The following is a 15284-nucleotide window of genomic DNA, read 5'->3' on the forward strand; positions in this document are numbered from 1 at the left end:
CTATTTTTCCTAGGTGCTCCCCCAAAATTACAAACATCAACCATGTGTCAGCTCACATGGTTTTCAGGCAGCTATCAAAGTTATTTTTAAAGACCAGAAGACTCATTCAATAGTTTAAGAGAATCTGGGAATAAATCTACTGGGAACCACATTATTTTAAACTTCCATTTAAACCTGCATCTGAAAAGTTGATTTGAATGATAAAAAGTTGGGAGTACTGAGGAAGTAGTTTGGCAAAGAGAAAGGTGACATAGCAACTGTAAGGCACACTACATCATGATGCAAACAGCTTCACTGTCCCTGCTGAAATGTTTATGTTAGAACAAAAGAAAAACATACCTAGAAGTGCAGTGAGTTTGGGAAGCAGACCAACTTGTACCATTTTATTTCTCAGGCCTGTGTCAAAGGAGAGATTTAGTAAGAGTCGAAGAGTGATGTTCAGCAGGTCTTCATGTTCACAGGGTACCATTTTCACAAGTTTTTCAACAATATCCATTTCAACCTGTATATCAAGGAAAAGAAAAATCCATAATCCAAACTCAGCCCTGTCTTCAGTGTAAAAGCCCTCTCAGTGCGTTATATATTCACACGCACACGTATGCAAATACATATCCAATTTGTACCCACAATAGTGACTGTCAATGCATTTTCATCTGAAGCAGCTTTGCTTATGTCTTTGTGGTTGAAGCCTTCTAGATTGGGTTACTGGTAATGTTGATTAAAAAAAGTTTTTGAACCGAACAGTTCAGATGTCTTGGAAATATTCCTCACAGTTGGAATACTGGAAGAATGTGGTCAAGACATCACTTGCAAAACTAGATTGAGGAGAGAGGGGGAACTCATTTAAACTTAAATGCAAGCAACCCTGGAGCAACTGACATTAGAGTCAAAGAGATACCCAACCAAGACAGACAGAAAATTGGCATCCAAAAAGAATTCGAGACCTTTCATTATGAATTTCAAATGAACCCCTAGACAGAACTTTGCATGCACTCTCAAAAGAGGCATGCCGTCCTGTACGTTAATTTAATAAAAGCACGAAAGTCATCTTGAAGCATGTATCACTTTCAAATTAAAAAGTGGAATCCAGGAACTGAGATGTGATATCAGTTCCTGAGATCATGTTCACTTTACCAGCCAGAAAAGACATCTGAGCATTGACTGGCAAGACTTCAGAAAGTTTTTATCATCTTTTAAGCAACATTTCTCTGCTTTTATTTGACAAAATCTTTTAAATGCATTTCCTCCCCCCCCCCCCCCCCCAACCTTCTTTGGCCAGAAGGCAGCACATAAAATTATTTTGCATTCTTCAAACTTTTGCATGTATGTAACTAGCTTTCCAGTTATAAATACACACAGAATGAACACTAAGAAAAGAAACTACAGCTCTCCCCACACAGCATAATGCAATAATCAAACAACTGACTGGATATCTTTGATCAAAAACGATCAGATAGCAAGAACTCCTACTTCACTGCTTTGAATTTAATATGGCACTTGAATACCAAAGGAAAGAATGTGCTATAAATATACATGGATTATTCCATTTTCCTTAGAATCAGGCATCACACAACTAATCTTGGTTCATTTAGTCTTTGACACTTTTGTGTTATTGCCTGATATAACTATTAGAACACTTTCTCCTTCATTGGTATCTTTCCTTAATAATACTGTTGAGAAGAAAGTATCACCTTTATTATCAGTAAGAAATGCTCTGACAGTTGACTTGAAGCATACAAAACTTTTCAAAAGTCTTTTCAAAACTGTTAAAACACTTTGCAATAAAATAAATTCAACAATTTTGTTTCATTTGTCTTTCCACTAAATCAAATGGAATGCAGAAAGTGTGCCAGCAGATCAGTGGTCTGGAGAGCCAATCCTTATTTTCCTAATAAAGTCCTTCAGGGCACTACACAAGTTTAAACTAAATCAAAGACGAATCACCTGATAAATGGCCTACATTCCCCAAAACACACATGCTTGGTGCCTGACTTGTTAAGAAATAGGACACCCATATATAAATAAGGAAGATACCTCTTGTCTGCAGAGTTCAGTGCATATGCATGCAAATGACAGTTTTAGTAACAAAGATGCAATTAATTTTCTATTGCATTTACACAGATCTTTTAATCTCACAATCTAAATGTAACATCAATCTCAGATTACCTCTTGGATAAGGAAAATTTATCATTTTCATTTAACAAAGTGGCATAAAGGCACAGAAGTGAAGGCATGTACCTACTGAAAGCCATGGGGATATCAGTAAAGGAGATACTTGGCTAGAGCTTAAAGTCACAAAAAAAAAGCTACAATTTCAGAAGTTTGAGACTTCACCTAAAAAAAGGTTATGAAGAGTAACACTGCCTCCAGTTCTTAGGAGCTACTGGCAGCATGAAGGAACAGTTGTGAGGTGCATTTGAAGACCAAGCTGATCTAGGAAATAACTAAACTAGTCCAGCAAACTTTAAAAGGATAACTACCTCTCCTTCCAGCACAATACATGTCAGAGACAATAATATGTTGTCAAAAAGAGTCTAGTTTGGGGGAAGCGTCATGGGCATTTCCAGAAGTGGGGGTATGACAAGACTTTGGGGTGCTGACTTCAAAATTTGGAATTTCACATATCACATTTTGAGGTAACTTCACTGTTTGGAATGACAGTTCTTCAAAAATTTTTGCACTATGTTATGGCTAGATGTTGGATTTTACTAGTAACAGAAGAAGAAAACTGGTACTACGGCTATTTATGGTGGGGACAGAGATGTCTCCCTCTTCCCTCCAACCACACCAAGTTTTCAGAGTCGATATGTTTCCAATATTGCAGTAGTGTGCTACGAGCCTTACCATATCATTTTTGTTCTCCATAAAAATGCTGAGTTTCTTCAAGAAAGATACAACCAGGATAAGCAGCTCAAAATTATCACGGTCCAGTGCTTTCACTAACATATGAACAATGTTCTTGTTTCTCATCTTCAGCTCAGTGCGAGTATCCTCAGCAAGATTTAGGAGCAGGTAAAGTGCAACTAACAAAGTCAACCATAACATAACAAACATAAATCATACCAACAGATGAAAGACAATAGAACTAAAACAAGTCTCTATATACACGTTAAGTGCTTAGGACGAGACTTTCAGAAGTGTTCTCCTCCCCTCCCAATGCATTTTGAAGGAAACTGACCTGAATACTTTTTATTCCTGTTTAGAAAGCATGAAGAAGATTAATTCTAATAGTGGATTTGAAAAAAAAAAAAGTTATGATCACTAGAAGCTTTTTATATTTTTCTTTCAATTCCAATGGGAACCATTAAAAAGCCCTTCCCAGGAAAACTTTGCCACTCAGATCATTTCAATCTAACATTAAGTGTATTTTAGTACAAAAACTGAGACAGAGTAAAAGCTATTCAACTTGAGTTAGATACAGGCTAAGTTAGCCTAAGTTAAAACACAAACATACAAAACCAAAATACCCAACTCCTCCCAAATCAACATCATGAGCAAAGAAAACTTATGTGGATCACTTTTGCTATTTTTCCTCTAAGACTGACAGATCACTTTAAAAATTGTTAGCATACTGTCAAACAATCTGATTAAGTACTCATCTTCTCCCTGTTCTTTGGCAATGCTCTTCCATATTCATCCACACATTCAGTATGTTTAAGACATCCTGGTTCTAACAAGCATCCAATAGAACACTCTGCCCACATTCACCAACAAGGAAATAATTTGCTACTTGGATTTGGTACCTCTGAGTAGCTGCTCCTGCTTGACAACCAGCCCTTGATATTTCTTGTAAGTTTTCTCATAGTCCTTTTTCAGGGTTTGATTTTCAGGATCTTCATCAAGTAAATTGCAGAAGTTAAGGAGTTCAGATAAAAGTTATACAGCCTAGATAACTATTGTCCTCAAAGGTGTTATTCAATCACTAGTAAAAAGCAAGAGATCTACAGAACAGCCAGTGTAAAGATGCTACCTCAGCAACACTTTGCTACACCTGTAATCTACAGCATGATTTTTTTTTCTCCTCTTAGTCCTGGGTATATTACATCCTAACAGTCAGCAAAAATGTTCCTAAGACATACTGCTGATAAAATAAAAAATTGTTTTTCTTGTGTTGTTTTAGTAACTTCAGCTTAATCTCTTCAGCAGCCCAAACTTCTCACACTTGGTCGTCTTCATATCTGTAATTATATTTTGCACTTTCTAATAAACTCTACTGCTTTCACAGAAGTTGCTGTATGCTCATCTTGTACTATTCAACAATGGCTATCAAGTCAAGTCAGAATCCATCAAGCTGCCCCAGCCTATCAAAAGGATATCAGCTTTCTTCTTCTTAGCAAGTTCTTCCTGCCAAAGCTCATGTCTCTTCAGTTCATGGTCTATGATATTCATACACAGAGCTCCAATTTTGTAGTGTGTGATTATTCCATGAAATTGAGAAAAACTACATAAAAGAAAAAACACCTGTGAGGGAAAAAAATAAATGCAAACAACCCCAAATCTGTTTTGACATCTATGGTAGCAATGCCCGAACACTGCACCATGTGAAGTATTAAAAAAGGTATTTACTCTGTGCCCCATTATAACACTTCTCTATTGGAAAACTATTTCCAAGCAAAAACAATTCCTGAAAACATGAATATTTTTTCCAAACTTGTAGAAGGACAAGCAACAGTGTGCTGTTCCAAGTCAAACACATTCCAATTTTCATGCGTAAAGGAAAATGTTTTCCAATCAGCCCCACTTTTCATATTATAAGTACTTCAGAGGACCCTCTACTCACCAGAAATATAGTAGAGGTCTAAAATCAAGTTGCAATGCAAATTCCATTTGAATTATTTCTAGGCGGGGTATGCTGAAACACTGGCATATCTAAATAAAAGCAAGCTCTCACTTCAGTTTTGAACATGGTTTCTCCTCTGTAGGAACACTAAAGGAAATAAAAAGTGGCAGCTCAGCCTATAAGCTGAGCCTATGTGTCAGAATCCTTACAGTTTCTTCCCAGCTCTACTACACACTGCCTCACCATGGGGGTTTTTTTTGTGCCTCAATTTTGTAATTTATAAAAAGCGTCTATTTTTCTAGCAAATCATCCAGCAATTTCTTTTTCCTGTTTCAGTGAGGTTTTGTAGCGCAGTGCGGAAAACAAATGAAAAGCCACTAAGCAGAGAGAAGTTCCTTATGTCCCTATATACAGGGATTCTGCACTCACCTTGAAAAGCAGAAGAAAATATAAATTATATTGGTAGCAAGTTCTACACTTTGTTTCCAGTCTTCTCTCAGCACTCTAGCCAATGCACCCAGGGCAGTTTCTGAAGTGAAACAAGATTCAGATGAGCATCGGCATTTCACCTCCCTCCTCCTGTCTCGTGAGACTCAGAATTTGAATACACCTTATCCTACATCTATCAGTTTTCTAATGGAAGATTTTCAGAGCTATCTCACCCTAACAGGCAACATGCAAGGAAACTGCAACCAAACACTAAGGTTATCTTAAAACTATCACTAATTTTAAGACCTTGTGGCCTCTGCCATCTGTGTACCTTACTACACTGTGGCTTCTACCTAAAACATCACCATGTTCACTTCCAAATCCCCTTTAAATTATACTTTGTCAACTATCATTTTTAATCCACTTCTTTCTATTTATTTTCCCCCGTAGCAACTTGTATTATTTAATAATTTGGTTTATATTTATTCTTGTTGTATTTCAGCTTACTTTCCCTCTCCAAATCACTTATCTTTTCCATTCACTTTCCCCTATCTAGTCCCTCTTCATGTGCACCATGTTACATGTTCAGAATGAGAAAAGCAGCAACTTGCAATTTCGAGCACTAGAGTATTTGCAACAACTCATGGGGACAAGCCATTATGTGATGGCTAACCATTCCCCTCCCATTCCAATTCTGAGAATAATCTTGCTTGCTGACATTGCAGAATGGGTAGAGTATATATTGAAGTCATCATTTACTCAACAAATGTGGGAGTATAAGGGCTCAGTGCAAGAGAAAGAGGGCAAAGGAAAAAAAAAAAAGACTAAATTAACAAGACATTAACCTACCATCACTTTGGAGGTCTGGTTTGGACTGCCCTTATCTTTTGTTTCTCTGACACTTTTACAGACCTTTACAGGTCCTTTTTTCCCCCGGAAGAGAGGAGGCAATGGGAAATGAGAATGGATATACATGTACACATACGTATTTACACTTATGTATTTACAAACACATACTATTCCATACTGATGTAGCTCTCAAAACACACATGGCACAGCATGTATGTATGCAGACACAAAATACTTCGGTGATGCATCCACATTCATTTATTCTCTTGGAAATTGGACGTCAATACTTAATGTCAGCTTGCAAATCCCATTTTCAAAGCAAGTTTCCTGATCTTCAGGATACAGCTCTACATTCTCTTGTCTCCAGCAGCAATGCCAACTGAAGTTAATTTAGCATCAAATAACAAGGATGAGAAAAAACAGCTAAAGCCTATTGAGGCCAGGAGGATATCTGTGTTACGCTCACCTAAGAACAGCCTAAGAAGCATCCATTTGCAGAGAGATCCAACTGGCCTTTGACATCCAGCTTATTATGTACCGAGAAGCAAAGCCTAGCAAACTAACAAAAATCCCAAATTAAAGGTGAACTCCTTTTCCCTTGAGAAGAAAGCACCACAAATAAACAGCACAACATTAAGAGGAGTAACTATTGGGTTTTAAAGTTACCATTGATAAGCAATTCTTCCAAATTATCAGGATTCCTAGCCAGCTGCAGGATGAGGGCAGAGCCGCGCACCTTGTCAGGAATGTCTTCATACAGTAACTCAATGTACTCATCCATGTCATTGATATTAGCAACTTCATCAATCTGAAAGCAGTCATAAGCAGGGGTTTCACAGAGAGAGAGATGTCAATTTAAGACAATCAATCACAATGTTACTTAATCACAAGACAAAAGAGTGCACAGCTTTGAGTTAAGATCTTAGGAAAAAATAAAATAGAAGGAAAAAAAATCAACACATCCAGAATCACTGCCAATGAACACCAGGAAATCTGAGATTTAATTACAAAAAACAAAGGATGCTCAGACATGACTCCCTGTGTCCTGTCCGATGTTCCAGACCTCACTTGCTGTCCTGCTGCGTGCTATAGTTGGAGGGGGAAGTATGCAAGTCAAATATTTTACCCTTTATGGAGATGATTTTTATTCCATTGTGCAATATTTCCAAACCAAGTTCTTTGTTTAAAAAACAAGAAGCAAAAAACCCCCAGAATTCAGCATTTCCTCTCCCCCTCCCCCTTATATAACTGCTTACTTCAGAAGTAAATGAGTTTTGCATTTATCTTCTAACACCAATACTTACCTCCATTCCTTCAAATGGGGGTGGATCTTTTGGCTTACTGGATTTCTCTTTCTTTTCTATAAGGAAAAAAGACATGGTTGCAGTTAAGTTATGCATATTCACAGACAAAACACATATCCAAAAAACATATCAAAGCATATAAATAACATTAATCTTTGTTTTAAACACATCCCATTAAGAATCCAACTTGAGAACAAAGCTTACCATTTCATGATTGCAAGAAACCTTGCTAACCACAGGTTAATGCAGGATCAGATGTTAAATATGAAATTATCCCCCGAGCAGAAAGTTTAAGATAAGCTTAAGACATAAATAGGACCACCAAAATGCCTTAGCATCAGAGCAGAGAATTACTGTTCTCAGTAACTTGTTCACCAGGAACTTAAGACAAGAGAATTACCCCAAGCTGTCTGCTACACTGTACCAAAGCTTGTTAGGCTCTAACTCCTCACTCCAGCTTTACAGACGGTGCAAATTCAGCCTAGGAACACTATCTACCCTTGCAACAGGTGATTCTTCCTAGAAAGATCCTCATACAGTCTTTTGATGTTACTGCAAGTATAGATGCAATATGAAGAGGCTGCACCAAACAGTGGAATCTGCACCTCTAAAGTCCTGCTAAAGCACAAGGCAGCCAATAAGAAGCATCAATACTAAGTTTAACTAACAAAAAAACCCCACTTTGGTTGTTAAAATGGTAATTGCCTCACATCTTGGTCCAAGATTGCAATTTTTTCCAAGTGTGATTTAAGTATACATCCTTCCCACTCCGAAGAACTTGTACATCAAGCAAGTTAGGACCTCAGCTAGAAAAACCTCACACAACAGTTCTTCAACACTGAAGCACCTCAGTCCCAAGCTACTTTGACCCTGTAATATTTACCTTTTCCCGCTGAGGCATCTCTGCGATTCTGTAGATAGTATAACAGCTGTTCTACTTCTGCAAGTTTGGAGGGGTGAATGAGCTTGCATTCTTCAACCACCTTTCGAGCCAGGGACGCAATATCTGTATTTGCATTAAGACTCTTTAGCCGAATGCTGCAACACAGATAGGTCTCTTTTCAGTTTTCAATTTTTTGTATCTTCAATCCTTTGATTTATGTTTACACAGTTATGAATTCTTGAAGCAGAAACAATCCCGATACCCCCAATGCCTGCGCCATGGCTTACAAAAGTAACGTCAAAGCAGTGGCTCTCTACAACTCCAAATGGCAAGTAACTGTCAAACAGATTAGACAGAGCGTAACTGTCCATCAGCTGACAAGCTGCAACACCAATCCCTTATAACTGTCTTAGAGTAGTCAGTAATTTTTTTGCAATATATCCCCAAAAAAGTACACAGGACTGCAAAGGAGTACAGCACACACAAAATCCAAAATGAGAAACAGCTATGGGTGTTGACTACACAGTAAGATTCTTTTGCAGTGCCTGCAGATGCAGTGTTGGGAGTCTCCCATAGCTCTGGCAGACCTGCAGCCAGGTCTACAAGCAACAAGCAGTAAGAAATCTGTGGGCATTAACAATATGATGGATCAAAAAGCAATTCCACCACATTGCAGATGCAAGTTATGCCGATTCATCTGAAAATAAATGAACATTTCTGGTATCTTCAAAAATTTGAGATTATTTAAGGATTCTCTTTTTCTTCCTCAATTATTATTCTTACATGCACTCACACACATAGACATTTCAGCTCAAATTTTCAAAAAGAATTCAGTATAGACATAAAACAAACCTAGGAAAGGTCCGCGCTTGCAGCTTGGAAACTGAAGTTATGGAAAAGTCCAGAGAACTATCAATGGGGAACCTTTTAATGCTCTTAAAAGAAAAATATTAGGCAAAACTAAAATGCAGATACTTAGTGAAATCACTAGCAGGGGTGACAGATCAAAACGACGAGAGCGCCAACAGCTAGAGCATAAGGCTGTCAGAAGGTTCAAAAGCATTACTTGCTCCAACATTAACCATCATTTGAGCAGGAATCAATCACTTTACCTCAAGTTCCCACCACGAAAAATGGGAATAATCACTTTTCTTTACAAAACTCCTTAACATACATGGATGAAAAGCAATTTACAACATGTGTTTTAGATGTTAACTTTCCTAGGTGCATGTTACTTCCTGGCTTCTTAACCCTCTGCTAATCTAATACTAAGTTTTACAAAGATTAGAAAGCATAGTTTCTTACAGGCTGTTGATGCTTTGAGTCATTGAATTTATTACTGTGAAAAACAGAAAAAGCTATCAGAACTTGCTATGACCTTACATTTTCTGACATTCCTTGCGCTCCCCCAGCATGGGGTCTCCCATCTCTCCCAGAATCGTTGCTTCCACTTCATAGTGGACAATGAGGGCTTTCTCAGATGGATGCACATCTATGTTGCCTCCTTTTACCTTCCTGCCGTGAAGAAAAAAAAGCAAAAAAAAGCATTACTGATTAAATGAAAAGCTCAGGAAAACATACCAGTACATAGATCAGTAACAATAACCTGTCGCCCATTTTATCCAGACCCTAAACCCAAGCGCTGCCCTCCTTCCACACCATATTTGATTTCACACAGCTGTACCAAAGCTTAGTGCTAGTGGCATATTCTTGAGTACTGTCTCTAGTATGTACAGAATCACCCAAGCCATTGGTCAAGTCTTAGTCACAGAAGTCAAGCAAGGAAGAAACAGGATAAATTTTTGATTTCTAAGTCTCCCAGCTCTCTTAAGGAACTACAATCAGAAAAGATGCATTTCATAGAGAAGGTGATTTTCCCAGCTGATTCCCTGTTACATTGTCAACCTTGCAAAATCTTACACTAGCGGCATCAATCTAGTGGTACAAGTATAGTCATTTATGAAAGGAAATTTTTCCTCAAAGACTCTCTTGGTAGGCTTAGCTAAAACTTAACAGTTAAAAATCCACAAAGAATGAATTAAAAAAAATTAATTTCAAATTCACTATTCTCTCCTGAAGCACAAACCTCTTCACTACTGTTCTTCATTTCATTGTGTTTGTTGCCAGGCTTGGGGGATTACCAGATCAACAACTACCATCAACAGGTATAAATCAAGCATGTCTATCTGCTTTGCTACAGCTACAGATATTTTGGAAAAGGATTCTCCAGGAAAGCACCCCGGGTATGTCACTGCCAAAAGAGCCAGTGCTGTTCTCTCCTTCTTTGTGCCAGCAGCTCCATGTCTATGCAGAGAGGGCCATGAGGACAGGATAAAAGGCCAAGAAGGCACACCTCATTTCTGTTTTCAAGTGATGGCAGAACCACATCCAGAGAACACAGTTACACATTTCTGTCTTTGATGGTAAAGCTCACACTTGCCCCTTTTCCCATTGGTACTTCCAGTAGAATGTGTACAGCCATGCCATAAACCAGGCTGCAAAACCACGGCAGATAAAAACCAACTCCCTAACTTGGGTTTGGTTTTTGGTGGGTGGCTGGGGTTTTTGTTTGTTTGTTTTGGGGGTTCGTTTGGGTGTTGGGTTTTTTTAGACAGATCATGTCAATAAACAGATTTACAGGTGGCTTCACCAGCAGTTGTATCAGCATAAATGAGATAGCAGCTAGCTATGGGATTGGGTCAATTAGATCAGGGAAAACTGCTTCAGTCTCACAGAACTGGAAACATTAGCAAATCCAGATGCAGCCTTTGGTGTAACCACTCTCTTCAGAAAATGTTTGAAATGTCTGCCTCCATCTACCCAGCTACTATGGTGGCTGCTGTCCCTTCTGCAGAATACAACTGTAAAAAATACCTTTTTCTTGAGATACAGCTGCCCCCCAAAAACCCCACAAACCTCGGAAAGGTCTGCTGTGGGAAATGAAGGCTCTAGTTCAACTACCAGCCTTACAAAGACATAAAGCTACAGGGCAAACAAATATAGCACGCTGCTAAAGAGCAAGATCTTACTTGATGAGATTGTAGCAGAGCTCCATCTATCACTTAAGATTTTTTGAAAAGACTTGTGGGTTTTTTTCCTTTAATAGTACTTTGAAGCAGATGCTTCATTACAGTCTGTTCTCACAAGGTCCAGCCTTGCAGGGCAGAAAGCTTACAGCAAATCTATTTCAACAGAAACTGGCTCTCACTTCTCATCCCCAAATATATTTCCGTCATATTTAGACCTACCAGGAGATCCCAAACACAAACGCTCCTCCTGACAGTCAAGTGTCTGTTAAGTGACAGCTTGGTAATATTTACAGATATAAAGAAAGGGATGGGTGGAGGACAAGTGGCCTGAAGGAGTTGGGTATAGTTTTACAAGAACCAAGCTGAACTAACAGCTCATCACTGCCAAAAGGATTAGATTTTCCCATGTTTTCCCTGCTCCTGGCAGTCACCTTGGTTCAGTGTGAGGGCTCATCAAACCCTTTCACAGCCACTTCCAGCAATCCAACAGAAAAATCTTCATGTTTTGGGCAGAGGGAGTTTTTCAATGTGTTACGGAATTAAAGTGCTCCATAGAAAGGAAATGATACTTCCTATCTATGAGCAGGGATAAAGAGGAAGGAGTGAGACGACCTCCTCCTTTTGGCAGCATTAAACCACTGATGAGCTTAGCGACCAGCAGAACATCAGCCTAAGACTGCTTAAACAGTTTTAGCATTTCCCATATTTAATTTTTCCCTTAAGAGAGACAGATGGGCAAGATGAAGACTTTACAGCTGCAGAGATTTTTCCACCCTTTTATACTGACAACCATCCTCACTACTTGAGCTATTTCCTAGCTGATGGAGTCACAAATCAATTCACATTCAAGTTCCCTCTCTGAAAAATCTTACTTTGTGAACTGTTTGAAGACCTACACTAAAATGCACTACACAGCCACTAAAGTTACTTTCCATTTGGAAACCACTGCATTCAGATTGTCAGCACCACAAAAAAGTCCCAAATTTCTTTTAGGGACAAAAATCCTCTCTCCCTCCCCAAATCAACAAACATCTACTTTACTGATTTTCTATCCATCTTGAGTTTGTAAGCATCTAGTCACTTCATAAAACATTTAAAAATACAGACATTCTTAAAACCCAGTGGAAGCAGCAATGCACTGGGGAGCTCTCGCACACATCAGTCCATCCTTTCACTTCACTGCCTGCTCTGTCAACAAGAATCCGGCTCTATTAAAGGTTTAAAAGATGAAGGCCTTTTCTACAGACAAAAGCTGTGCCAGCTGAGCTCGTATAACCAAAGCTGGTGTGTGAATACCCTTTATTAACTAATTTCTTCAGGGAAAAAAAGCAAAACCAAACTATCCTAATTACAAGTGGCACAAATCATGCATGTGTATAAGGCTGAAAATCCAATAACAAATCCTAGCAAGTCAGAATTGGTGGAAGGGAGACTGCTCACGGAGGATGACAAAGGGAAACAGGGATCGGAGGAGTACCAGACTTCCACACAAGCCTAGTCATGTTAAACAGCACAGCAGATGTTTTTCAGTTTGTGCTCCCTAAAAAGAGAAAAAACTACACTTGTTGCAGTAATGACTACAAAATAAAGAAGATTCTTCCAAAATCACATAAGATGGCACAAACAGAACATGCAAGGCTAAAAACAGGCACCACTTTAAAGTTACATCTATCTATTTAATTACAGATAGCCATTTGATTTGTACCTGTTATCACATTTACATGACAGAACTAATGTTCAATGATTATCAAGAGGGATTTTTTTCCACTGTTTCTGATTATGGGTCTTGATATGCAGCATACGAGCAGAAAAAACCAAAGCAAAACCCAGACAGCCTAAACAGCAAGTTCTGCAAATGCTAATAACATGGAAAGGAAGTGGGGGGGGAAAGAGAGACCAGGAACTCTGCAGGATTCAAGATGTAACAGATAAAATCACCTGCATAGTAGGAGAAAGTGACACTGTTCACACATCAAATCTTAACAGAGGTCTAGATGGCCTGACATCTTTTGGGGTTGCTAGCACTTTTGCCCTGAAACAACTGATGGAGATCCAATAGTTGCCTAATCAGACTCTATTCTTTAGGCTGACTTGTCTCACTGCCAAACAGACAGATAAAGGCACCATCATTCATCACATCCTTAACAACAAACTCAGATCACCCCGTTGCTACACCATGGTTACCTCTCAGGATCACCTCTCCACCTGCTATCCTTTCTTACCCATGCTGCCGACATCTAGCCATGCTCCCCCTCCACAACCCATGCCTAGCTATTCTTTAATCCCCCCCCATTCTGTCACCTTATCATTTTTAAGCCTCCAATCATACTCTGCTTCCTCTCATCCAAACACAACCTACCCTCCCACTGTTCCACGTGACCTGCTCACACCCCCTCTAGCAATCACCTATCTCAATCTCACTCTTTTATCCTTCACCATGTTATACCATCCTTCCTCCCAGTCGTCTTTTACATGGGCTCATAACTGCAACTCACTTCTCACAACACTCATCCTCTCACCCTCAGTTTACCATCCCAACTCCCAAACCATCTCATTTGTCCCACCTCATTACCTGTCCCCCCATCTGCCATGCTCTAACATCTCCTCCAAACCAGTTCATCTCTCCCAGCTGCAGCCAGAACATGCCCTTACTGCATGTTACTTACTTTCATTCCCCTCCCCAGTCCCCAGCCTGCCTGTTCCCCAAAGCAACCAGTTGCCCCATCCCAACCCCTAACACCCACACAATCCTCCCCACTCATCCCCAATAGTATCTCTTCTCCTCTCAACTTGCTGCCACTTCAGTGCCTCATCCCAAACGTACACCATAAAATGCCACCACAGCCATCCCCAAACCAGTGTGTCCCTCCAAACTACCAACCTTCCCCCTGCCAGTTACCACCCATCCCATCTCTCAGCCTACTCTAAAACCATTTTATAAGCTTCATTTGTCCCTAATCCAGCCTCCCAATCCCCATCCAAGTCTCCTGCTCACCAGACTGGGCAACCAACCCTCAGCCTGCCCCAAACAAATCTATCTGCCATTCACAAACTACTCACCCCAAAGCAAGCCTCTGACCCATCATGCCCCACGCACAACAACCTCCAGCCATCTTCCAGACAAGCCACTCCTCAATCCCAATCCCTCCACCCACCTCATCATCTCCCCTCTCAAAATACCCTCCATTCTCACCTCCTCACCCATAACCTCCCATCCATCCCCAAGCCAGCCCCCACTACAACCTGCAACACCTCAGCCCCACACCCCATCACCTCCCCACACCCCCTTCTTGCGCCCCTACCTCACGACTTCCCCCTCAGCCCCCACCACAGGCTAAAACAACCTTAGCCCCACAGCCCCAGCTCCCTTGTATTCCACCACCCCATAACCCCCCATCCACCACCCCGCAACACCTCAGTTGCGCACCCCACAACCTTGCACACCCCACAGCGCCCCACCCGACGACACGCCACCCCTCAGGACAACCTGCCGCACCTCAGTCCCACGCCCAGCCCTCACCACGACCTGCCGCGCCTCAGCCCCACGGCTCCCTTCCACCTCCAAACACAGCCTGCCGCGCTTCCTCCCCGCACCCTGGCCAGCCTCCCTGGTTACCTCTTGAGGTACCGGGCATCCTCGCCCTGCATGGCGGCGGGGGGGGGGGGGGGAGCAGGCCTCGGCAGGGCGCGGCCCCGCAGCGGTGCTGTTACCAGGGTGAGCGCGAGCCCCGCCCCGCGAGCTCTAAGCGCGCACGCGCCGCCGCCACAGTCCGCGGCGACGAGCGCGCATGCGCACTGCGCGGCTCGGCCGCCCGTCTGTGCCTGGTGCCGGCCGCGCGCAGCGGGGCGGGGCGGGGCGGGGCGGGGCGAGGCGGGTGCAGCGCCCCCTGCAGGCACGTGGGAGGCACTGTCCCGCCGGCCCCGGTCCGAGGCGTGAGGCGTCCTCCCAGCTCCGCGCGGCCTTTCCGCCCTGTCCTCGCCTTTCTCGGAGGCCGGGCACCCCTGGAGGG

The 15284-nt window shown here is 41.3% G+C and overlaps 1 protein-coding gene across 1 annotated transcript in view; it reads right to left on the minus strand.

Moving 5' to 3' along the window:
* The window catches only part of KIFAP3 (kinesin associated protein 3), a 71932-nt gene extending 56878 nt beyond the window's left edge, over window positions 1-15054 (minus strand). Inside the window, exons 1-10 of the mRNA XM_054834203.1 lie at window positions 14891-15054; window positions 9629-9760; window positions 8246-8400; window positions 7363-7418; window positions 6725-6866; window positions 5210-5309; window positions 4317-4441; window positions 3744-3842; window positions 2845-3023; window positions 340-502 (exon numbers count right to left, since the gene is read on the minus strand). Coding sequence (XP_054690178.1) covers window positions 340-502; window positions 2845-3023; window positions 3744-3842; window positions 4317-4441; window positions 5210-5309; window positions 6725-6866; window positions 7363-7418; window positions 8246-8400; window positions 9629-9760; window positions 14891-14922 — 1183 coding nt within the window. The 5' untranslated portion in view covers window positions 14923-15054. The remainder of the gene's footprint in view (window positions 1-339; window positions 503-2844; window positions 3024-3743; window positions 3843-4316; window positions 4442-5209; window positions 5310-6724; window positions 6867-7362; window positions 7419-8245; window positions 8401-9628; window positions 9761-14890) is intronic.
* Between the last annotated feature and the right edge of the window lie 230 nt (window positions 15055-15284).

The sequence above is a fragment of the Grus americana genome, chromosome 8, assembly GCF_028858705.1.
Source record: "Grus americana isolate bGruAme1 chromosome 8, bGruAme1.mat, whole genome shotgun sequence".
Lineage (NCBI taxonomy): Eukaryota > Metazoa > Chordata > Aves > Gruiformes > Gruidae > Grus > Grus americana.